Raw genomic sequence first — 23411 nt, forward strand, 5'->3', positions numbered from 1 at the left:
CCCCCCCTCTTCACCATACGAAATAATAATCAAAATGCCATTATAAAATTATAAAATGCGCAAATATTGAAAAACTGCAAAAGGCAAAGGCAAGGAAGAGGTGGCAAATAAAAAAAAAACAACACTACGTATACGTAATATGCGAGACTAATTAAATTTAAAGATGGGCAATGACAAGCGAAAAGGCAGCGAAAGAAAATAAATGAAATATTTGCCAAAAGAATAAGCAGCAGAGTAAAAAGCATTGCATTTCGGAACTGAGTTGCTGCTCCTGTCTTTCGTTGTTTCTGGCTTCTGCTCTTGCAATTGTTATGATTTTTTCCAGCCGTTGTTACAACATGCAACTTTGCCACAAACTGCAAAAACAACAACAAGCACTTGCGCTGATTGCGTGCTGCGTCGGCGTCGCAGTCGACTGCGCTGCCGCAGTTGGCGTTGCGGTCGAAGTCGGAAAAGCCATAAACCGCATTAAAATGAAAATGAAAGTGAAATTGTAATTGAAATTGAAGAAGACGTCGGCTAAAATGTTTGACTTCAACTTTGCTTCGATTTGTGTGATGGTTTGCATGGGTTTTTAACTTTATTCCCATTGCATTTGGCTTTTGTTGTTTTTTTTTTTTCGATTACCGCTTGTGGCGATGCAATCATAAACTTTTAGCATTTAAATGGAAATTTTATGGGCTTGCAATAAATATAGAAATATTGCTATAGTTTGGTAAAGAAAACACAAAGGATATAATTAAAAAACTGTTCACTAATTAAAAGTAAAATAAATATTTTACCTATTAGTAGCTTAAGTAATGCTGAGCAGGATTTTACATGAAATGCCAGCGAAATATGAATGAAATTCGCAAAATGATGACTACGCAAAAGGTTAAGCTTAAGTAACACTTTACGGGCAAACAGTTTATGGGTAAATAAAACATAACCGAGTACATTGACTACACCGACACAAACTATTCCATGAATGCTAAACAAACTGAAATAGCAACAACAACTTAGTAAGCTGAGTGGCTGGGCGACTGAAACAACACAAATAAAAATATAAACAAACAGGTTACTCGGGTTTCGTCTTCGCCGATGTCAATGAAAACGCTGAAAAGATCCCCAGAAACAAAACACTCGATACAAGATGAATTGAAAGCGAATCAAACGCCAAACCGAATCTGATGAATGATCGCTATCGAATGGCGCAAATAATGCCTATTTATGGAAAATCTGGACAAAGCCCAGAAGGGCTGTTGTTCCGCAGAATATCAATGGCATAGAAAGTGGCGAATCCATGGGGTGTGGGTATATTGGATTTATAATCGAACAAAGGCCGATCAGAAAGCTCAAAGCTCGTCCCCCTCTCTCACTCTCTCTCTCTCTCTCTCTCGCACTCTCTCGCTCTCACTCTTTGTTGAAATCAAAAGTGCAATAATTGCAGCAAAATCACTAAAATTCACTACGAAATGTGGAGAGCAAAGCGTGGCTGGCAATAATAACTGTAGCAATATTACAAAATCGCATTGGTTCGAGGCTCGCAAAAGCCAACGGAAAACACACAACAACAATGGGATAATAAGCCCACAAAACACCAACACAGCAACACCAACAACTACTCCAACAACTACACCAACGACAACAAGAAGTCGGCACGAAAAGTTGTTTCAGCGAAACAAAAATATAAAACAAAACCCGCTCGAACTGAACTTAAAACTGGGAAACAAGCCCATTTTGTGGGCCGAACTAAAAGCCAGACAAAAGTCTTGTGCACGTACATATGGCACATATAGTATAGTATAGTATAGTATAGTATAGTATTCCCCGCCCAAGAGCCAAGATCCTGCTCTAGAAAAATCTCGTTTTACAGGGACAGCGCACTGCATCTCGCCTCCTTGGCATCTCACACATCCCATTTGGCATTCAGTTCCTCTGGCTCGGTTCCGCAATTAGCAAGTTCAAAACCAAACTCACATGTGTGGTAATAATTATGCCCCGAAACTTGTCTGCAAATTAGTAGGAGCCACCCAACCACTTTTTGGTATATGAGGTAATAATCAAAGATCTACGATAGCAGAAGACCAAAAGTGCTGACTACTTGGATACGGAATCCAACTGCTTCTACAATATATCTATTATTTGTAGGAACACTTCTTCTGCTGATTTAGAAATTTATACTGAGATGAGTGTTGCACTTATGGAAAGATTAACTTTCAAGCACTTCCTGTTGCTTCCTTTCCCATTTTCTAGTTACTTAAAATATTTTTAAGCTGAACCTCACCTAAGTTTGTTCCTGTCTGCTCCACTGGCCAAACAATGGTGGCGAATCAAACGGATTTTCGAGGAGTTTTCAAGTTTTATTCAGCACTTTCATAGGCAGGCACACAGCACTATCTTCTATCTTGTGAGTTGGACTTTTCAAGTTTAAGGATGGATATCTGTTTCGAGTGCTGGACTACGCGACGCGGCGAGCAATTGGAAGGTGGGATGGGGCTGGGACTCGGACTCGGGATCGGATTAGATCGGTGGCCGTTACTGGGGCTAAAGCCGGAGCTATCTGTCCAGAATCGGGGCACAGAACACTCGCGATCGCGAATCGCGGAACGTGGCGGAAAGAAAGACGAGCAGCGATTAAGCTGGAGGCGGTCGGTGAGCGACGATTAAATACGGCGTGAAATTTGCTTGGCAGTGAATTTTTTCCTCTCATTCGCTGCGATATTTTTTGATTATTTTTCGTAAACGAAATTTATTTTTCACTCAATTTCGCCGCATTGCTTTTATTATTATGGCTTGCTTCCCCACCTTCTGGGGGGGGAAGAACACAAAAAAACATAAACAATGAAGAGCGCGACGGCGGCGACGGCGACGTCGACTGCAGCGGTACGATCTTGGCTTTGGGTGCGAGCGGGATGCCGGACAGCAGATTCACTTTTTTATCAACTTTTTTTACTGGCTTTTTTGCACGATGCTATTACGAAAGCGGGCTGAAGCGGGCGGCGGATCGCAAATTGAGCTTTGTTTGGCTGGGGAATTGCACTTTTGAGCTGCCCTGACGTCACGATCTTGCCGATGCACTTATATACCTGATATACATGATACATATATGTATATATACAATATATATCTTCTGATAGCAGACAGTCACTTGGGAATTTTTTGGGAATTTAATTCAGCGACCGTTTCTCGAATTCGAATCGAAATCAATGTCCAAAAGAGTCGGTGGCTAAGTCTTTGACGGTTTTTTGTGGCCGTCTACGGAAACAGGTCGGCGCACACTAAAGTTAACGATCGCTCGGAACGCTCCACGGAGTCCAAAACCGATCCAAAGCTGGCTGCCCGAGCGAGACGGCACCATCGGCGGTACGAGAGCTGAGCGGAGCGGAGCTTTGGGCCAAAACTTATAGCTGCTAGACGATCTGCTGGCCATATCATAACCGAAAGCCAAGCCAAGCCAAGCCAAAGCCAAAGCCTTGAAAGCTCTGCGACCAACGAAAGCGAAACATAAAACACTTGCACTTTTCGTTCCATAGTTCGAGCTTCGCTTTGAGCCAGCTTTCGAGTGGCTTTTGGCCATAAACTAAAACTCGGATTCGGACTCGGACTCACTTGCCGTTGAATGACTCTTTGAGTGGAATGAAAGCCGACTGATTAATGTTGTAAAGACTCGCTTTAATTAATCTTCAGCCGGGCATCTTCGCATTCAAAATGTTACGAGCACTCCGAAACACTCGACGTTGTTTAATTGGCGAGTCGAATGTTAAATTAATTAGCAAGGAAGGTGTCATTTGGGCATTGACATCGCTGACACTTTGTACAGGAAACTGAAAGTTCTGATAGAACAAATCGCATCATACCAGCAGCATTCGTGATCCGAGATATGACAGTGATAAGTCGCTTCAAAAACTCATTAGCTGCATGAGCTATTTTTCAAATGATCTAACATGATGTTTGATCTCACGATAAGATTCTTTGATAAAAAAAAAGTTAGTGTTTCATACAAAGCATGTACTTCAATGACCGACTGAACTTCGAAGGCTTAGTCCGGAAATTCTACCCGATTAAATGATTAACCTACTTTGGCATTCTAATCCGAAATTCCAATCGAGTCGGCACTTCGCTCATTCAAAGCCAAGACAAAGGAAACAAAAACCATTTTTCAAAAGTGTTAGAAAAAATCGTTTCATTCACACCAAGTTCAATGACAGTATTCGCATTGATAAAAAAAAAAAACAATCCATTTGACTCCCACATGAGCACACATACAATTAAATCGAATCGGTCCATTCAAACTGGGCCAATTAAAAAGGTAATTGTCACACATTGAGAGATCGATGTGAAGATCTCAATGGGCCGGGTTCCACATCCAAAATCGGGGCACACTGAACCGCCCACGTAAGCCCGGCAGCTGCGGACGGCGATGATGATAACCAGGACAATCGAGTGCTCTCTGGGTGAAACGGCAATGAACCGATCTCCGGATGACTCAACGGGGGCACACGAGATGTGAGATCCGCAATCTCGAGACCCATCCTCCCACCATCCTCCCCATACCATTCCCATATATGGACTCCATTTACCATTTGCTGGCGGCAAACGGCCCGTGGAGATCTCTGATCTGCGATCTGAGTGCCGCACTTCATGCGACATTTAAGTCGCAGTTGGCGATGGTATCTATTAATGGCTGTAAGTTCCAACCCATCGGCACCTCCAATCCAAACCCAATTTCTGGCCCCAATTGCCGATCTTCGTGCTCAGCGAACAGGTTTCGTTTTGGCAATTGAACCCATTACTTTTATGCGGATTTCGTGCTAATTACCTTGCATTTGTTTACATTACTTTAAATTTGCGCTGTTTATTGGTCAAATCCTGTCCTGACTTTCTCACAGTGCATCGCATTCGAGTTGACGTCGTATGCATTAAATGCTTGACACATTTTACTTGGCTTTTTGGCAATTGTTCTCAAAATTGTTGAACCCCAAACGAATTTTTGTTCCTGCCAAGATGTTGAATGAGTCCCCAAATTTTCATCCTAAATAATAGATTCCCTAATAATACGCTGGTAGCTTCGCTAGCCAATCATTTCGATTCGTGATGTAGTTTTTATGCGGAAGCAATATTTGGTTAAAAAAACCTACCTCAATGATGGTTTTCCGTACAAAATACCTTTTCGGGTCAATAACATAATGACTAAAGGTCATTGAAGAAAATGTGCTTCTCCAGCTGGTCGATTAATCAAATTACATATATTTCGCCGCCCATCTGCATCTGCACACATACACGCATGCACAGAGGTATTTATCCATGTCAAAGGGTCAATGTCAATCTGCCCGCATCGGTAACCAAAAAAAAAAAAAAAAACCAAGAGTTGGGCAACCGCAGAGGAGGTACGAATCTGCCATAAAAAAGTTAACAGATCGTCGAATCCAGCTTGTAATCCCCGCTCTATCCCACAAAGCCCATATGAAAACAGTTAACGAGGCGTCAATGATACATAAAAAAAAAAAAAAACATAAAAAACGAAACAAAACCCATTTAAATATACATCCCATCCCAGATTGGTTCGATATTTATGTGCGACTCTTCCCCCGATAATTTCTACAAAGACAAACAAAGAAAAGCCATAAAACATTTGCATAATTTTCAACATTTCACGCTACTTTGTTTGGAAATAGCCAAGTCCGCCTGCGAAACACATACGAAATGTATGGTTTATTAAAATTGTGTAATACAAACAACAAACTACTTGGCAAACTATAAAGTGGGATAAAACGAGGATTATCGAGCAAGTGAAGCGGATAAACGTAGTCCCGAAGAAATGTTCATAAATCTAAGGGGCAGACAGGTCGAACAAGTTGAGCAAAATTGTAGCCGAATCGATTATATTGTATTATTATTTCCATTATGTCAGGTCGAAGCAACAGTTGCTACTGCTGCGCGGACTACCGAATGCCCAATGGACTCGCTTCACTAGCGCCGTTTTGGCCAAAAGGCGCCGCCATTAATACAATCTGGCCCATAAACTGGGTCTCTTTCTCCCCGCCGCGCTCTGGTCTATTTTGGTTTTGGCCGACTAACAGGCCAAACAAATCTATAAATATGCATAAAGCTGGCCAAAAGACAGGCGCACACACGCGGATACCCATGGTTTCTGGCTTCTGGCTCCTGGTCTTGCGAAAGCCGCGGGCAAAGCCCCCAGGCACTTAGCCCGGCTCAAACCACTGATGGCCGATGCCAAGTGCTGGCCACAGATTTGTTGTCGACTCTAGGAAGTGACAAGGAATTATTTGATTGTCTCTCCGCTTTTCGGAATGCGAGCTCAATCATTATAAACCATTTTCGGTGGGAAACCAGTGCTGAACACCGATGAACACCGATTACATTACAGGCAAATGACCAAAGAGCTCCTCGACTTAAACGTCTTTCGAAATTACTCACAAAACACTCTCCACGCTTATCAACTCAGTTCGACAGTATACGAAACCCTTACATTACTTTTTTTAACTTGTTTGCCATTCTGTTTAAGCAGCGGGCATGCTGCGCTTGGTATACATTTACTATGGAACCCTGCTACCTGGATGGAGCAGCTTGCGGGCTATTGGACATGACCAGAGACACTTCATCGAACTCTGGCTGAAGTATTGGGTAATCTATGCACTGCTGCAGGGACTTGGAGTCCTCACGGATTTCCTGCTCGGTGGCCTATCCTTCTACGCTGGTCTCAAGCTTATCCTGTCCGTGGGCCTCTGGTTCAGTGCCCCATACAGCACCAATCACCTGTTCAATCTGCTTAACACGTACTCTATGGGAAAACTATGTCCAGTCGTCGAGAAAGGTGTTCGCTGGCACGAAAAAGTCTGTAGAAACATTTTTCGCGGCTTTATGAAATCACCACTGGTGACAGTGGTTATGCCAAGGGACGAGGATGAGCATATCACGGAGCCACGGATCAATAACCGTCTGCTGAAAAGAGAACTGTCGAATCTCATGACGCAGATTGCAAAGAATTCGGCCGACCATCGCCATCAGCATGAGAGCCCTATGATGATTCATTCCCCTCGGCATTTACGAGCAGCTGAACTGGACAAATTTAACCGGGAATCCATGCACAATGTCATCGATTATTTAGGCCAGAGAGGGGGGGACCAGCAGTAGTCCGCCCTACTATAAGCCAACTTCAGCCGTTCAAGAGGAAGGTCAGCCTGAGTAGCATTATTTGGTTTTCCTGCTCCTTCCAAAACCTTGGTGTTGAATCACTCTAGGGGAGTTTACAGAAGAGCAGCAGCTGCCATTAATCTTCAATTAGAAAAGTTCAATGCCAGCGGACGGGCATGTTAATTGATTCATGGATCGGCGCCAGGAATCGATGATCCAGCGATCAGTAGCGATTTGTTGGCCATTGGCCCATATTGTTATTACAAATTGGTGAACAAAACTGCGACCGATAAATTGTTGAAAGCAAAACAGAACACTTGCACGGACCTTTGGCGGCGATGCAGCTGATTAATGGATAACGCCGAAGGGCAGGCGAAAACAAAAGACTGAAGCAACGAACTTGCTGCGACGGTCGGGACGGTTGTTGCGGCTTTTTGGGGAATGCTGTTCTGTTGCTGTCGCTGGCAACAATCTTAATGCAATTAGCACACTATTAATCTTGATCAAAATCCGAAACTCAGCAAATTCGCAATAACAACCGCAATGTAAGTGACGCATTCGTCAGCGCATTGTAAAGCAATTTGTTTCAATTTCGTGGATCTGATTTGGCAAACAAATTTTCGATGGGGGTCGAACCAGCTTCTAGAAGCAATAAGGCGGTTAATCACTTGAATAACATTTATTGCTTTATTAATTTCCTGTATTTCATGTGATCGTACTGATAATGTAGAAACACAAGCGTTAGCTTTGCTTATCAGGAAGGAGATGGAATAATAAACTCTAATGATCTGTTGACAAAAGACAAGCAAACTATTAAAGTGTTCTATCTTTTTTTAATAAACGAGAGCATGGAAACTTGTTGTTTACCCAACAGATTGAAATTATACACAAACACATACATGTTTCTAAAACACCTTCCAACAGCTTGCACTTAATCATTGGCATTCAGAGGTTATTCCATCAGCTGCCTGCACCCACGTCGCGGAGTCATTAGCTCCTGGCCAAAGTTCCTTAGCCTTTGGCCGCGGTCCTCTCGATTCTCGGATGGAACGGGTGCCTGGGGTAGGCTCCATTTAAGTTTGGGTTAATCAGCGATAAAGCGCGCATTGCCATTGACAGCAAGGTGGAGCAAAAAAACGAGGCGAAGAACGAAGCGGAGTGCGAAATAAGATGGTGCATTTACATATTTTGTAAAAAAAAAAAATAACAATAATAATAAGACGTGCAATTAATAAATCGGCTTTGTCTCGCATCGCTAATTGTTTGCCATTAATTTGCATAACAAAATTAATTGGCGGCATTTATGCAAATCCCGAAAGCCCACAAAAAATCACTTCCTAGGCGATGCGGCTGTCGTTGTGCCAAAGATGACACCCCAGTGGAGATGGGGATCGGAGCCAAAGCCACTTGAATTGAAGTTCAAGTTTTCGCAATTGACCCACAAATTAATTATGCATGCATGCTGGTAATTGTGAATTTGCCTTTTACAATCGCACACGTAATGCCTCTGCGTTATTTCCGTCAACATTTCATTTATTAGACGCAATTACAATTGATTTGGGTTTCGGTTTCGGTTTCGGTTTCAATAGCTGAGATTTCTGTGAATGGGAATGGTATGGGAACCTTTTCTTGATGGCTTTTTGAATGCCTGCCTAACTGAAATGTCATGAACGAGCGTTCGGCTTTGGACAGGGTCAAGACTTTTTGGCTCATTGTGCGAAAGAAATTTCGACCGAAAACCGATCTGAATCAGAAGCCAATGCTCCTAACCTTGGATTGGCCGAAAATTATCCGAATGAGCCATGTTTTTCAGTGAAATCGGTTCGCGTTCCCACGTGTCAGAACCATTTACATATTACACTCAAATGAAATGCACGCATTAATAATTTTAATTAAAATCCGTTTATTGCAATTACAAAGGGATAATCAAATCGGAGAGCTCTTTTACGGGCAGTTAACAAATTTATGGCAAATTTATTAATTGGTTTATTGCACCGCGTCTGATGTTTATAACAAATACTCGATGCGACTCGTGATTTGTGTGCCTTTAGCGATACTCTGTTAATGTGAAGTACACCTTAACCTGGGCCAACTCCGATCGGTGGAAAGTGAAGGTGGTGAAGAGTCCGTAGTCCCCGAAGGGCAGGGGCATCATGTCCAGAACCTTGACGGGAAACCGAAAGTGCTCCAACACTATTTCCGGCTGTAATCGATAGAAGAACTGAAGTAAACATCATAATCAATCATTTCTTAGGCAAACTCACTGGAATCGGACACTTGTTCACATTGGTTCTGTTCCCGAAACTGCTCAGGATGATGTTAATGAAGGGATGATTCCGCTTCTCCAGATACTCGCACACATCCGACTGGCAGATATTGTAGAGAAAGGGCTTATAGCCACTGGCCTTCTTCAGCAGCTGCATGCGCATCTGAAGGAGAAACATATTGGTATTACACTAAGGTGTTGGTGCTATACGCCAGCAGGCTGTGCTTTACACTTTACACACAACTGGCTGTAGAATATCGCCACACTTTTAAACAAACAGTTAGATACACAGGCACATCGATCTTAAACTGCCAATTTCGATTATAGCCCATGCATTAAATTCGGAATTTTCCAAAAGAAGAACACTTATTCTGGCAGTCCTAGTATCCACCGTATATTTTAGATATGTGTTTCTTTGGCCTTGTTTCGCAGTTCCTGTTCTTCGTTTACGGCACCATGGGACCGGCCTGGCAAACCTATAAGACTCTGAACAGCGGAGACGAGGAGTTCCTGGCCTGGGCCAAATACTGGATAGTTTACGCCTTCCTGGTCACCTTCGAGGTGCTGGCGGACGTCTTCCTCTCCTGGCTGCCGCTCTACATGCCCACCAAGTTGCTCCTGGTCGTGTGGATCGTGCTGTCCGCTCCGGCCGCCAATGTCTGGATATTCGACGCCATCCTGCGTCCGGTGCTGGCAAAGCGGCAGGAGGAGATCGATCACTTCCTGCACCGGGGCAAGGAGAAGCTCCTGATCGACGCCCTCGCTTCGATGACACAGCTGGTGGCACAGACCCAAATCTCTGTACTGCCTTTCGTGTCCAGCTTCTGGTCGAGATCGAGCACTGCTCCCCTTAGGACTTCCGATCTGTTGCAGGACTCCACTGGAGAAGGAATTGGAGGCAGAACTTCCGAGGATACTGACTCGGCCAACGTCTCTGTCCAAAATCTGTCCAGTGGTTCCAGTCCCGTTGGCAGCTTAGAGCACCTCCGTGACGACTCTGAGGAGCTTCTGGTGGGCGTTTCGAAGGCCACCACGCACCTGCAGGCGGAGCAGTTCCAGAGCGACGTGTCGTCGGAATCACCCAGGATAATTAATCGCCGACCTCAGCGCAAGTTCAAGAATGCCATTGCTATTGCCTCCGCCACCAAGCTGGAGGACCTCCATGACGATGTGGAGGATCTGCTGGCCAAGACGGCGATGGAGACCAGCGGCCAGGAAGTGCGTCAGCAGCGTCAACCGGCCAGCCGTCGCCGTCTTTTAGCACAATCATTTGTGAAACCTCAAACAGGTTTATAGTTATTTCATTAATTCAAAACATAAATTGGTTTTAGGCATGGATAGGTTTCAAGTTGTTTAATTACTAGTGTTTTGGACTCGCATTTTCTACTATAGATAGCTATTCAACTATGGCATTCAGGAACGCCCTAGCTTTGCAAACTAACTCACCGATACCGGACCTTTTGGCCATCGCAGGATGTTGGCCCGCAGACTCATTTCGACGACATCCCTCTTTACGGCGTACAATCGGCACAGGGAAACGGTGGTGAAGTTTTCGTCCGCACTCAGGCACTCGATGTTTGTGAACTTGGCAACTCCTTGGACCTGAAGTGAGCTAGTGTTCGGTTCATAATCCCAGCCGGCCTAGCTTACGGTCGAACTTGCCTGCAAAATGTGCCACAGCCCAAACAAGAGGAATAACTCTGTCAACGTGGCCATCACTAAGTTCACCAAAGAGCCATTAAAAACTGGCAAACTGTGGCATTATAATGTTGACGAAAGTGGCAAAAGCCAGTCAAGCGAAACCATAATCGATAGATATCAATCATTACGGGCAATTATCAATTCTGTTTAATTACTTGAACTTTCGAATTGTTGTTGAGTTTTAATTAAACAAAAACGTATGGGTCTGTATCCAACAGGCAGCACTTAACTAAACTAGGCGAATGTAAACTAGATTTGGGACATGGGTGTGTGAGGAGCGTGGTGTGTGTTTATGGAATTGATTTGTTGTGTTTATGGCCCTAATCACTGGCCTCATCTTCCTCATCCTCATCGCTGGCATTGCTGTCCTCCTCGCTCTCCTCCGGTTCGCTCTCGCTCTTGGCCTTTTTCTTCTTGGCATCGCCGTCGGATGGGGGCTTGCTCTTCTTCTTGGCAGGCTCGTTGTCCTTCTCGTCGTCGGAGCTGGTGGAGTCGTCGTCCGAAATGTACTCCTTGCTCTTGAAGCCGCTGCCCGAGGTATTCGCCTTCTTGGATGGAGAAGGCTCCGTCTTGCGCTTCTTGGAGGACTTTCCACCCTTCTCGTTGTCGCTGTCACCGCCCGCTTCAGGCTTGTAGTTGCGCATCTCGTCGTGGTAGCGCTGCTTGTCCTTGGCCGCCGCATCCTCCCACTTGGACTTGTCCTTCAGCTCCTTCCACATCTCGCCGCCCTTCTTGGCGATCTCGGTAACCTTTATGCCCGGATTTTCCCTCTTGATGCTCTCGCGCGTGTCGTTCAGCCAGAGCATGAAAGCGGTGGTGGCGCGCTTGGGTTTGCCAGAGTCCTTCTTCTTCTTGGAGGGTTTCTTCTATAAAAACATATAAAAACATGTTACCATAAGCTATAATAATAAGCAAACATTACTCACTGTTCTCTCCTTCTCCTTGTGTTTTTTCTCCTTTTTCTCTTTCTTCTCGGACTTCTTCTCCTTCTTTTTCTTGGCGCCGTCGCTGTCGCCTCCGCCGCCACTAGCATCGCTGTCATCGTCCGAATCACTCTCCACGTTGCTGTCATACTCCTCGGCCACATCGGACTCGTTCTCGTTGGGCTTGAAGTCCTCATCCGTGGACTCTTCATCCGAGTCGCCATCGTCGTCGTCCTCCTCCTTTTCCCTCGCCTCAGCCTTGAGGCGAGCCAGATAGGCATCTGGTTCGTTCTCGTTGTCCGAATCACCAAAGTCCACGTCCTTGTAGCCGCTCTTGTCCTTGCCCATGTTGCTGACATGCAACTTCTTCTGTGTGATGTAGTCGAAGAGCTTGGCATACTCCTCCTTCTCGATGGAGGAGAAGATGTGAACAGTTCCGTTCTTGAGCGTCACTTCGAAGTCGAAAGATCGCGTGGATCCGCCGCTGCGGGCAAAGTTCACAGAACTAATCTCCTCAAAGCGGATATGCAGCGGTGGCTTGTGGATATAGATGAATCCTCGCTCCAGGGGATACAGATATCCAGCTGCAGCCTTGAACGAGCAGCCCACTGCAGCCGTGCCAGAGTGTCCGATAAAGTTACCGGGTCCGGTAATTTTTCGACCGATCAGCACCTTCATCACTTTGCCCATCACCTCGTACACCGGCCCGGAGATCTCTTTCTCCAGCTTGCCCTCGTACTTGTCTCGCAACTCGGCTTCCGAGAATGGCAGCTCAATGGTGGTCTCCTCATCGGGAGCAAACAGCAGGACCAGGTAGTGGTAACGCGTTTGTCCCTGCTTGATGGGCGGATCCAAGGAGAGCACAAAGAACATCTGTCGACTGTCTTTGTGGGGCAGCATGAAGAGCCGCAGCACCGAGTCCATGGGAATCTTGTAGTCGAACGTCTTGCCGTGCAGCTGGAAGAAGGTCGAGAAGATCTTGATGTCATAGCGACCGCGAGGCGTGAGGATCTGGATCTCTCTGAAAATGGCGATGGACTCGCCCGAAGCCGAGATGACCGAGGCCTTGCTCATTACGTTCTGGTGGAACTTGTCTACCGGATCCTCCTCGGCCGACTCCACGGCGGGTATGTGGAACCGCATCTCCAGTAGACCCACGGGCGCATCGTCGTTTTGGTGGAACTCCAGGGTGACCTCGTTCTTGCCGGTCACGCACTGCGAAACGTGCGACAGCGGCACCTCGAAGATGGTCTTCGACTCCTTGTCGAAGCTCAGGACGGAGCCCATGAAGCGGGCGGTGCCCCAGTTCCAGCCCTTGACGCACATCTCCTTCTCGACCATCTCCTGCGAGTAGGCAGCCTTGATAAACTTGCCCAGCTTCTCGTGCTCGCTGTCGCGGAATCCGGTGAAGCGGTGGAGCACGCCGCCTTTGGTGAACACCCTCAGTCCCCAGGTGCCCACGAACTTCTGCGAATTGATCAGGTCTATGTCCTCTGCCGAGATCTGCTCCACCTTGCCGGTCTTGGTGTTCTTGAAGATGATGTTCTGCTCGGTCATCTTTAGGCGTCCGGAACACTTTTTTGCGCGCAGGGAAATGGAAAACCTCGGTCATGCGAAATGTGACAAAATACGCCGGCTTTTTTGCGACTCACCAAGACTCCGCGCACTTCGGCGTTTATGTCGTTGTACTCCAGAGAGTCTGTCATCCTGCACTTCTTCCTCTCCAGTAACAAGATAATAGATCAACTATGTATTACGCCGCCTTGCGAAATTGTCACCAATTTACAATAATTCCGGCAGACACAAAACAACACTGCGCGCCTAATTTTAGGTTAGACGCCAGTCAGCTATATTAGAGTGACCGTATGTGTGTTTAGTATTTTTGAGTGCACTATTCTTAAATTGCAATCGATATAAACTCTTAATATTCCAATGCAGTTTCCTTTATTGTTTATATATATCTTGTTTGCAATACATGAACAATATATGAGTCATTATTAAATTGAAAAATTTTAATGGGCAAGCCAGAGCTTATTTAAAGACCATAACAATTCGCTCGATCTTTTAAAATACCAAATTGACAGTCCGAATATAAACGGTCACTTAATTCACTTGTTTACAAAATATTTACCGCATATTTTCAGAGAAATATAGTTTTAATTAAAAATTTGAAAATCCACTTAGCGTGGGGCCTTAAAACTATGCAACGCGGTAAAATTTCCTTCGGGAAAATCAAACTGAATGTAAACGTACCTCCTGCGGAGCCAAGATCCAACGAAACCGAGGCGGAAGATGCAAAGGAGTCCACTGAAGCCAGCGGAAATGGCGGAGGATTCAAGAAAATGGACAAGGAGCAGATGATTCGGCAGATCGAGGACGTGGCCGAAGATCTGGAGAGCCAGCACCTCAAGGAAGTGATGGGCATCAGTGGCTTTGGTCGCAAGGCGGCCAAGGTGTTCGACATCAACGAGCAGATAGAAAAGGCGAGAGTTACCCGCCCGGGAATGGACAAAAAAAGGGAGGAGTCCAAGCCGAAGGAGGATGACCAGAAAGACGAGGAAGAGGAGGACGTAATAGGTCCCCTACCACCAGCTGTGACCACAGACAAGGAGAAAGCCACGAAGGAATCGTCCAAAGACGAAGACTCCGATGACGATGATTATTCGTCCGATGAAGATTCAGATGACGAACAAAGCCTTGCTAAGCGCATACCCTACACACACGAGGTGCAGATGCAGCACGGTTCCCGCGCTGTCCTTGCCCTGGCTGGCGATCCCTCGGGTGCCCGCTTGGTCTCTGGTTCCATAGACTACGATATGTGCTTCTGGGATTTCGCCGGCATGGACTCGAGCATGCGTAGCTTCCGGCAACTGCAGCCGTGCGAGAACCATCCCATACGTTCTCTCCAGTACTCCGTGACCGGCGACATGATCCTGGTCATCTCCGGAAACGCCCAGGCCAAGGTCCTCGACCGCGATGGATTCGAGAAACTGGAGTGCTGCAAGGGCGACCAGTATATCTCGGACATGTCGCGCACCAAGGGCCACGTGGCACAGTTGACCTCCGGCTGCTGGCATCCATTTAACAGGGAGCAGTTCCTGACCGCAGCTCTCGACGGTACTCTGCGCATCTGGCAGGGATTGAAGTCCAAGGAACAGTTGCAGGTGATCAAGACAAGGGCGCAGGGAGGCCTCCGCACCAACGCAGCATCATGCAACTTTAACAGGGACGCCACACTCATAGCAGCGGGCTGCGTGGATGGTTCCATTCAGACGTGGGACACGCGCAAGATGTTTGTGAACACCACGCACTGCGTCAGGGATGCGCATCAGAAGGGTTCGGAGATCACCTCCATTGTGTTCTCGTACATGGGTCAGCAGTTGGCCACTCGCAGCAACGACGAGACCATGAAGCTTTGGGATCTGCGGCAGTTCAAACAGCCGCTGCATACCTGGACAAACCTGTTCTCCCGCTACGACACAACAGATTGCTGCTTTAGTCCAGATGACCGTCTGCTAGTCACCGGAGAATCGCTTCCGAAGGGCCAGGCCGAAGCGAACCTGTATTTCTACAGCACTAAGAGCTACGAGGAAGTGCAGCGGATTCCCGTGTCCAACGCGCACGTGGTGAAAACGCTGTGGCACCCAAAGCTCAACCAACTGTTCGTGAGCTGTGGCAATGGAACCATTAAGTGCTATTACGATGAGCACCGCAGCATCCGGGGCGCCAAGCTGTGCGTAGTGAAGACGCATCGCAAGAGGCAGCCCATGGAGATGGTGGGAGTCTCCCAGATCATTACGCCGCACGCCCTGCCATTGTTCAGGCAGGAAAAGTCCCGTACCTCGCGTAAGCGGATGGAGAAGGCCCGTATGGATCCTGTCAAGTCCCAGCGACCGGACTTGCCCATCACCAGCGGTCAGGGCGGCCGCGTGGCCAGCTCCGGCGGCACCCTCTCCTCCTATGTCATCCGCAATCTGGGCCTGAGCAAGCGGGTGGACGACGACCAGGATCCCAGGGAAGCCATCTTGAAGTATGCCAAGGACGCAGCCGAGAATCCTTACTGGATAGCACCGGCCTACAAGCAGACGCAGCCAAAGGCCATCTTCTCCGAAAAACTACCCGCCGACGAGCCGGCCACCAAGAAGCCCAAGACAGAGGCGGACAAATAGGAAGTCAATCTATTTATAAGAGCTTAGATATGTTAATAAACTCGTTACGACGTAAGAACTTTAGCTTAGCTTAAAATACAAGTGTGTGGATCTCAGACCTCCTGCATTCGGTAGCAATCGGAGACGACCTTCCATTTATCATTCTCGGCGGTAACGATGAAAGTCTGCTGAAATTTGCGTAACTGCTGATCTGCGAACTTGACGGAGCCGCTGGCCATGATGAGGTAGGCCAGCTGGTTGGACACAGCCTGATCCACAATAGGCTGCGCGTCCAGGGTGTTCAACTGGTGGTTTGAGGATGGCAGCTCCTGAAAGTAGCTCTCGATCATCTGGCGGCCGATGGCCCCGTTTCCATTCCAGCTAAGCGTAGCATTGTCCAAATAGAGGCGTCCAATTTGCTGCAGGTGGAATCTATTTGAGTTTCGTTTTCCCATGAAATGCAGACTTTCAAGGCGGATCTCTACTTACTTGGCGTCGGTTGTCCACGGAGGCGTAGTACAGGCGTGTGAAGGTATCCGCCGTACGGGCGCAGCTCTCGACCTTGGCTTTCAAATCCTTTAAACAAATAGTTGCTATGCTAAATTGCTAAAAAACTAAATATTTTCAACTCACGCTGTCCATGTTTCCCGCGATTCTCGAATTAGAGTGACCGTCCTCGGGTGGTCAGAAAAAAACTCTCCAGAAAGAAAGAAACAAAAATATTACTACCACCATTTGAAATACAAAAACGCTACTAATCTACGTGAGTACCCTTAATATTTATTTAAAGTTTAAAAAAGTCAAGATGTTCAAACACTTAAAAACAAGTTTATTGCAAACATTTTCTGCAAATTGCCCGAAAAACAAATGATGACTTTTATTTTTCAAGTTGTTTATTTCTAATCATAATTTTAATTAACAATTAGACACAATTTAAAGCATAGCGATCACAATTTGAATTGGTAACCTAACATTTGAAGATTCCCTGTCGGAGTGGCCCATTGGGGGTCACTGGAAAATCGAGCGAGTCTAGGGCGACTACGAGGCACTGCGGCTAGAACTATGAGTATGGCTAAAACTAGCTAAGCTAAGACCTGTTTTAAGACTAAAGCCCCCCGACCTAGGCCTCCAGCCCCCGGGTGTCCTTCAATGGCTCCAGGGGCTGCAGGTTGACCGTCTTGTAGCCTCGATCCCGCCGGAACCAGAGCCAGTTGTCCCCGTTGAAATAGTCCTCGATGTGCTCCAGGCTGCGGCCCTTCGTCTCCGGCTGGAAAAGGCACATAAAGGCAGTGAGCAGGAAACTGGACACGCCGAAGACCAGGAACACGCCGCGCATCTTGAGCATGGCCTGCAAAGCGGGAAACTTCTTCGCGAAGATGAACAGAGCGACGTTCATGGAGGCAAACACTCCGCCGGCAGTCCGTCCGCGTATCCTAGCCGGGAAGAGCTCGCCGATCATAATGCCGGGCATCACCATCAGAGCCGTGTTGAAGATGATGTAGCCCAAGAGACAGCCGGCACCAACGAATACGTCGTACGACATTTTCGGTTGATCGAATCTGGCATACTGATAGACACTGAGCACCAGGCAGAACAAGCCGGAGCCGATTCCCGACACTATCATGATCCTGCGGCGGCGAACGAAGATCAGGACTACGCAGAAGACCATGCAGCAGATCACCCGGACAACTGCCGTCGCAATGGCCGCCTGCTTGGAGTCGAACTCCGCTCCGAACTCCGAGATCATGTCCACGGCATAGAAGATCACGATGAACGTGCCGGAGAACATCTGCAGCAGCGAGAACACGATCACAATGACCAGCGGCTTGATGGCCACGCGCTGGCAGCACAGCTGGAAGATGTTCTCGTTCGTCTTGGTGGTCACCCGCTCCTTGGCCAGCCTCTGCTTCATATCATTCAGCTCCTTCTGCGCACTGATCTCGCTGCCCCGCAGGAACGAGAGGGCCTGCAGCGCACGCTTCTCGTGGCCATTGCGGAGTAGCCAGGCCGGAGTCTCCGGTATAAACGAGATAGACACCATGGACAGCAGGGGCAGCACGTTGGCGCACCACGCAACACTACGCCAGTACATCATGGAGCCCAGGGAGTAGACCATTAGGATGCCGCTTGAGTAGGCCACATAGGGCGCGCCGATCAGCAGACTCCGCAGATTGGGTTCCGCCGTTTCCGCAATGTACACCTTCGAGAAGGTAAAATAAAATAATGAATGAAGGCCAAAATAGTAAGTTTATATAGTAAGTCTACATTAATCCTAATCCAGCTTATCCACGTTGACCATCAATTATATAAATGATACTATTACTATTACTTTCTGATACATGACCACCTTGAACCCAGCTAGAACTTTCGCCAGCAAAACAATTTGATCTATTCGAGGGTCACGGAAGCAACATCAACATCTTAATCTGTGGGAACTCTTGGACGGCAATCATAAAATCGTAAATCACGTCAGGCGGCAAACCATTAACCATTGAAAGCGAAGCGAAAGCCGGGGGAACACGCGCCCATTCATCCAAATCCGAGCAAATCGCCCACCCGTCCGCATCCACGTTATTATAGACTAAGGTCAAGAATCCGGAACTACTACGCGTATACTGTGTGCGCCTAATGCAAATGATGCGCTGGCCATTTAAAGTCCCGGCAGCGATGACGCCGCCGACGATGATAAATATCGTTATCACTTTGGCCGCAAGATAAGTCACGGACATATCCATAAGATGCTCGTAAATAAACAGCGCCGGCTGAGACGCTGGAGACAATGGAGGCGACCAGAGGAGCCGGGACAATGGAATACGCAGCGTTAAGTGGCCAATTGACAATCTGTCCACCTGCCACGACTGCTCTTTTGTATTCCCAGTGGGGCAGCGCCATTTGGGGGAGTTCAAGGCTCCGCCGATTACGGTTAATGGGTCACTCGAACAATCCGGTTCCGCGTTGTCCGGGTGTTTCGGGTGATCCGTGTGAACGAACCCCTGGCCAGTGGCATTGAGTTACTCACCTGTCCGGGTCCACCCAGAATTCCGGTGGCGAATCCGCACAGGAAGCGTGCAAAGATCACCACCTTGATGCTCTTGGCGATCGCCAAGGTGCTCCATCCCAGGAGGAGGGGAATCACAGAGAGAATCAGGGTCCTACGGCGACCCAAATAGTCCGCCAGAGGTCCCGACAGCAGGGATCCAAATGGTGTGGCCAGGCTATGGACACTTGCTGTGGGAATGAGCAGGAATTAATAAGGTGTTTTGAGCTTGATATCACCTGTTTGAACGCACCTATCCAGGAGCCCGTCTCTACATCAATGGGTATCTCCGTGGAGTTGTTATCCATCAGCTGGGGCAACAGGATGGCCGAGAATCCAATGGGCATGCCGCATCCAGCGGAAAGTAAGAGTACAGCACAGGTGGCCAGAATCTAGAAGGGAACATAATAAAATTCGATATACAATTGGATATATAATTGATTTGTGTGCAAGCAACTATGTAATGTATTCCTGTTTCCATGTGCCATCTAGCTTTAATCGAATCTAACGATCACTTCATCATAGTTGCCCCATCCCAGCAGCAATTGGCATCAATTGAAGTTGCAATTGCATCACGGACAACATTATTTTGATTTGCGCTGATGGTGACAAACGATCCGGGATCGCTGCCCATTGATCAGTGATTGGGCATATGCCCGATCAATTTGTGACGCCAGCAAACTGGACACGGACACGGACACTGACACGGACACCCTGACTTTGAATGACACTTCGTGCCCGTTCGGTTTGTCCAATTCCAGCACCTCCGTCACATGTCCGCCACATGTTGCCCCCCAACGGAACCGTTTTCTAATCGTGTCGTGAAGAAAGTTCAATTGCGTATCTTATCATTTTGTCCTTCACGGAATATTTACTATCTGTCACGCATGAGGAGGCGAAGTCCCAGAGATGTCCGATGTTCGACAAGTTGCTGACAAGATTATAGGCCCTGCCTTGATTTGGATTTATATGGGTTGGGTTGGGTTGCGTTGGGTTGAGTTGGGTTGGTATGCCCCACTAAAAAGTTCTCTTCAGTTCTCGAAAAGATTTGATAGAACAAAGTTGCCTTAGTTTATGAATCTATAGCTTCTAAACCCACCTGGTGCATCATTCCCCTTCGGTTGGCAGCATCGTCGTCCTGCTCGTCGATGGTGGAGAGCTTCCTGGAGCTATAGCTGGCCTTCTTGCACTGGAACTCCGATCCCGGGACGACTTGATACGACATCGTGTGGGGCACAAATTTTAGATACTCGTCATCTCTAGTTGAGGAAGATTAGAAAAGAAAATGAAATATCGCATAGAAAACCGAAAAAAAACTAGGCAACCCCATCGCTGTGAACCTCAGATACAGGGTAGCATATAGTAGGGGCTGGCCTATTATCAAGGTGCTCCAACACTTTGTCCGCCTAATGGGCTTAATGACCCACAATTATTGGCAATTTCATGGATCGGCAGAGCGGGCAACCCTTTCACACGCCACTCAAATTAATCCACTTGCATTCCTCCCATTCCCCATTGCCCATTTGCGGCTCCTACCACATTTAGGTGCACTTTAATGCGAGCCACTGGCACTTGGAGAGAAGCCTTCGGTGATAAGAAGGGCAGGAATACGTCACTTTTGGAAGCAGAAACCAGCTGAGTTTGAGTTTGTTTTGGCTGCGCGATAAGAAAACATGGTAAAAACAAAAACAAAACGGCGATTTTTGAGCGTTTCGCGCTCTCGCTCATTTGCCGAATGCCTTTGTTTTGCTTGTGTTTCAACTGCTTAAATAATGTTAATGTGTTGTTTTTTTTTTTATCGCCCGCCAAGGTCAATACGGAATCACGTTTAATGAACCGAATCAAACTTTCTTCCTCTTTAGTCGATATAAATATTTTTGTGGCATAGTTTGTCCAATCAAGGGTGATAAATATGGTGCAACTCAATACAATATTTTGATATCAATAGGCCCAGAGTACGGAATACTTCCCCTTGGGCACCTAAAACTCAACCGTGGCATTGGAGGCTCCATAAGTCTGCCAGTCGTGATGGGAATGTGCAAATAAAGTAAAGCGAACTTTGGCAAAACCAAAACATTTCAAATCGTTGGACTTGAGCCATATAAAACGGCCATATCGCCGGTAAAATCGTCTGCGATTGATTAAGGAAGTGCCGAAGATAATGTCAGCGGTTCAATGTACCAAAACAAATGGGTTTTTGACACACTCCCACCAAAAACTCCAACCGATTCAAGCAAATCCTAGCTCATGACTTTAATAGGCCCATTATGATCCCTAAACTGCCTGGCAAACTTTCCAATCACTTTCAATCGGCGTGACTGAAGTCCATGTCACTATATTTGCCCATCAATATGGCAATGTGTGAATTGGAAGAGTCGCCTGCACGACTCGGCGGATTCTACAAACCGAAATGCTCACCCACTGTTGACACCACAAATTAGATAATTTATACCACATCGGCACACACAACTCGAGTAAGACAATCATTGGGCAGCCAATCGAATGGGCAGCGCGCAAATGATTTGGCTTAATTGGGGCAATATTGGGGGATCTTGGGGCGGAAGGGGTGAGGCCAGTCAGCTGGTGGCGCCATGCCAGTCAATCGGGGATTCATTTCACCACCACCGGTTGGCATGGTGGTTCCGGTCTATGCGGCGTATGCGTAATAACTAAACTGAATTTAATTGGCACGCCAGATGGCAAAGTTCAAGATAAGATATACATATTTGGTGGCACAGAGCCGAGGAATCTCGGTTAGCAGTAATTCAAACCGAAGGCGGTGGGCTTATCACCAATTAATGGGGGGTTAACCAATCCAATTAGGCAAGTTCCAGAAGTGAAATTTCATCAGTACGACAATTACGATGAGTAATTTCGAATCAATCAATATATTGAATGTAAATTCCATGCGGCAGGACTTAAAGAACCTGCGCGGCTCAATTCACTTTTAATTCAATAATGTAACGTCATTTTGCCATTGATTGATGTGCTTATCGTTGTAGAAATACTTCGAATCATCGTGAGACATCGTGATAAGGTGGCAATAAAGTCTGAGCACATTTCAAAACAATGCACATCGGTTCTATAAATTTCAGCTTAGCTGAGCCGGAAAATGTACTTTTGTTTTCAATTAACACGTGTTTTTTTTTTTCGTCTGGTAAATACCCACGTATCTAATCAGCCGTTCCCACATTAGAAACTAATATTATTTACTATCTTCGGTGAGGTAAGTGAAATCTTTCCTTTGCTCTGGGACCATTTCGTCGATCATCGGGCATTTTGGCCACAAGACCCATCGACGAAGACGTTTTTGGCTGGCAGTTAGTAATGTAGTGATAAGATTCAGAGGAACATATCTTTATTGGGAACTCGACACTTAGCTGGCACCGAACCGCACCTATCGAAGGGGCAGAAAAAGGTGGTCCTCCTTATCTCGCATCTGGGCCACTTCAGAACCTTTGGCAAAGATCACGGACCCTAGCAACACGAATGCACACAGTCCGACCGACCAACCGACCGACCGACCGAAGGAAACCGAAAACTTGTTTGCGCTGGCTGGGGTTTAAAGTCGAAGTATTCGAAGGGGGGTATTTTTAGCTGACCAGACAGTAAGTCCGCAGAAAGCAGCGATGACTGGACACCCGATGTCAGTGCTTGGCAGCACAACAAATACGCGAATACGGCAATTGTTTTGATCTGTTCCATTACCTTTCGACACTCATTTTGTCCGGCTATAATGTAGGCGAATTAGTTCAAGTTGTTTCCGAATTAATTTATGCAAATCCTTCGCTCTCTGCTGCCCTTTATGTAACCAAAGTAGTCGCGAATTAAATCGCCTGCCTCATATAATTTGTCTGATCAAAGCACTCGATCGCGTGGTCATATAGATATATCAACGATCTCCGGCAAAACACTGGGATACACTGCGAGAAAAGCGGGCCACGCGGAAAAGCGACAGTTTCATTTCATGCCAAAACGCACACTGGCTGGCAAAGCGGCTCCGCTGCGGCTTTTTATTTATGAGCAGCGATCGACGCTGACGCTGCGATCCGCAACACGCACACACGCAAAGCAAAGTAATTTCGCATTTATTTGAATTTCACCGCGCTACGACTCAGCCGACTTGCAGCACTGGCCTTTGGAACGGCGCTTTGCAGCACCGATCCGTTCAAAAAGTATTTAGAATTTTTGAAAAAAAA

At 46.8% G+C, this 23411-nt stretch overlaps 8 protein-coding genes and 1 non-coding gene across 15 annotated transcripts in view; 4 read left to right on the forward strand and 5 right to left on the reverse strand.

The window, feature by feature from the left end:
* The window catches only part of sona (sol narae), a 44919-nt gene extending 41654 nt beyond the window's left edge, over nt 1-3265 (reverse strand). For all 5 annotated transcript variants that reach the window (NM_001144274.3, NM_137983.5, NM_001274229.2 and 2 more), the window contains exon 1: nt 2267-3265. The gene's annotated coding sequence lies outside the window, so the exon portion shown is untranslated. The remainder of the gene's footprint in view (nt 1-2266) is intronic.
* A 3146-nt stretch (nt 3266-6411) lies between these two features.
* CG30177 (uncharacterized protein) lies at nt 6412-7940 on the forward strand. Its single transcript, NM_166624.2, has one exon. The coding sequence runs from the start codon at nt 6517-6519 to the stop codon at nt 7135-7137; it is 621 nt and encodes a 206-aa protein (NP_726366.1). The 5' UTR covers nt 6412-6516; the 3' UTR covers nt 7138-7940.
* A 1244-nt stretch (nt 7941-9184) lies between these two features.
* Nucleotides 9185-11119, reverse strand: CG13561 (uncharacterized protein; the record flags this gene model as incomplete). Its single annotated transcript, NM_137986.3, has 4 exons — nt 9185-9340; nt 9402-9566; nt 10850-11005; nt 11066-11119. 4 exons carry the CDS (start codon nt 11117-11119, stop codon nt 9185-9187), a joined length of 531 nt encoding a protein of 176 aa, NP_611830.3.
* On the forward strand, nt 9681-11014 carry CG5539 (uncharacterized protein). 2 transcript variants are annotated; one of them, NM_001299853.1, is made up of 1 exon: nt 9681-11014. In NM_001299853.1, the coding sequence occupies exon 1, from the start codon at nt 9809-9811 to the stop codon at nt 10697-10699; it is 891 nt and encodes a 296-aa protein (NP_001286782.1). In that variant the 5' UTR covers nt 9681-9808; the 3' UTR covers nt 10700-11014. The 2 variants fall into 2 exon arrangements, with proteins under 2 accessions (NP_001286782.1, NP_611831.2); NM_137987.2 differs by having other exon boundaries at nt 9681-10758.
* A 111-nt stretch (nt 11120-11230) lies between the features above and the next one.
* Ssrp (Structure specific recognition protein) lies at nt 11231-13874 on the reverse strand. Its single transcript, NM_079106.3, has 3 exons — nt 13680-13874; nt 12031-13602; nt 11231-11970 (listed from the first exon to the last, which is right to left on the reverse strand). The coding sequence occupies exons 1-3, from the start codon at nt 13731-13733 to the stop codon at nt 11425-11427; spliced, it is 2172 nt and encodes a 723-aa protein (NP_523830.2). The 5' UTR covers nt 13734-13874; the 3' UTR covers nt 11231-11424.
* A 231-nt stretch (nt 13875-14105) lies between these two features.
* Nucleotides 14106-16268, forward strand: CG5543 (uncharacterized protein). Its single transcript, NM_137988.3, has one exon. The coding sequence runs from the start codon at nt 14229-14231 to the stop codon at nt 16194-16196; it is 1968 nt and encodes a 655-aa protein (NP_611832.1). The 5' UTR covers nt 14106-14228; the 3' UTR covers nt 16197-16268.
* Nxt1 (NTF2-related export protein 1) lies at nt 16191-16844 on the reverse strand. Of its 2 annotated transcripts, none has more exons than NM_137989.3 (3): nt 16809-16844; nt 16665-16751; nt 16191-16594 (listed from the first exon to the last, which is right to left on the reverse strand). In NM_137989.3, exons 1-3 carry the CDS (start codon nt 16815-16817, stop codon nt 16289-16291), a joined length of 402 nt encoding a protein of 133 aa, NP_611833.1. In that variant the 5' UTR covers nt 16818-16844; the 3' UTR covers nt 16191-16288. The 2 variants fall into 2 exon arrangements, with proteins under 2 accessions (NP_611833.1, NP_001286783.1); NM_001299854.1 differs by having other exon boundaries at nt 16191-16607.
* A 210-nt stretch (nt 16845-17054) lies between these two features.
* asRNA:CR44807 (antisense RNA:CR44807) lies at nt 17055-19641 on the forward strand. Its single transcript, NR_124717.1, has 3 exons — nt 17055-18417; nt 18538-18643; nt 18762-19641.
* Nucleotides 17055-23197, reverse strand: pippin. The gene is made up of 5 exons (NM_166625.2): nt 22921-23197; nt 20312-20471; nt 19466-19604; nt 19195-19403; nt 17055-18375 (listed from the first exon to the last, which is right to left on the reverse strand). The coding sequence occupies exons 1-5, from the start codon at nt 22932-22934 to the stop codon at nt 17296-17298; spliced, it is 1602 nt and encodes a 533-aa protein (NP_726368.2). The 5' UTR covers nt 22935-23197; the 3' UTR covers nt 17055-17295.
* Nucleotides 23198-23411: the final 214 nt, after the last annotated feature.

Source organism: Drosophila melanogaster, chromosome 2R (assembly GCF_000001215.4).
Source record: "Drosophila melanogaster chromosome 2R".
NCBI classification, from domain to species: Eukaryota; Metazoa; Arthropoda; class Insecta; order Diptera; family Drosophilidae; genus Drosophila; species Drosophila melanogaster.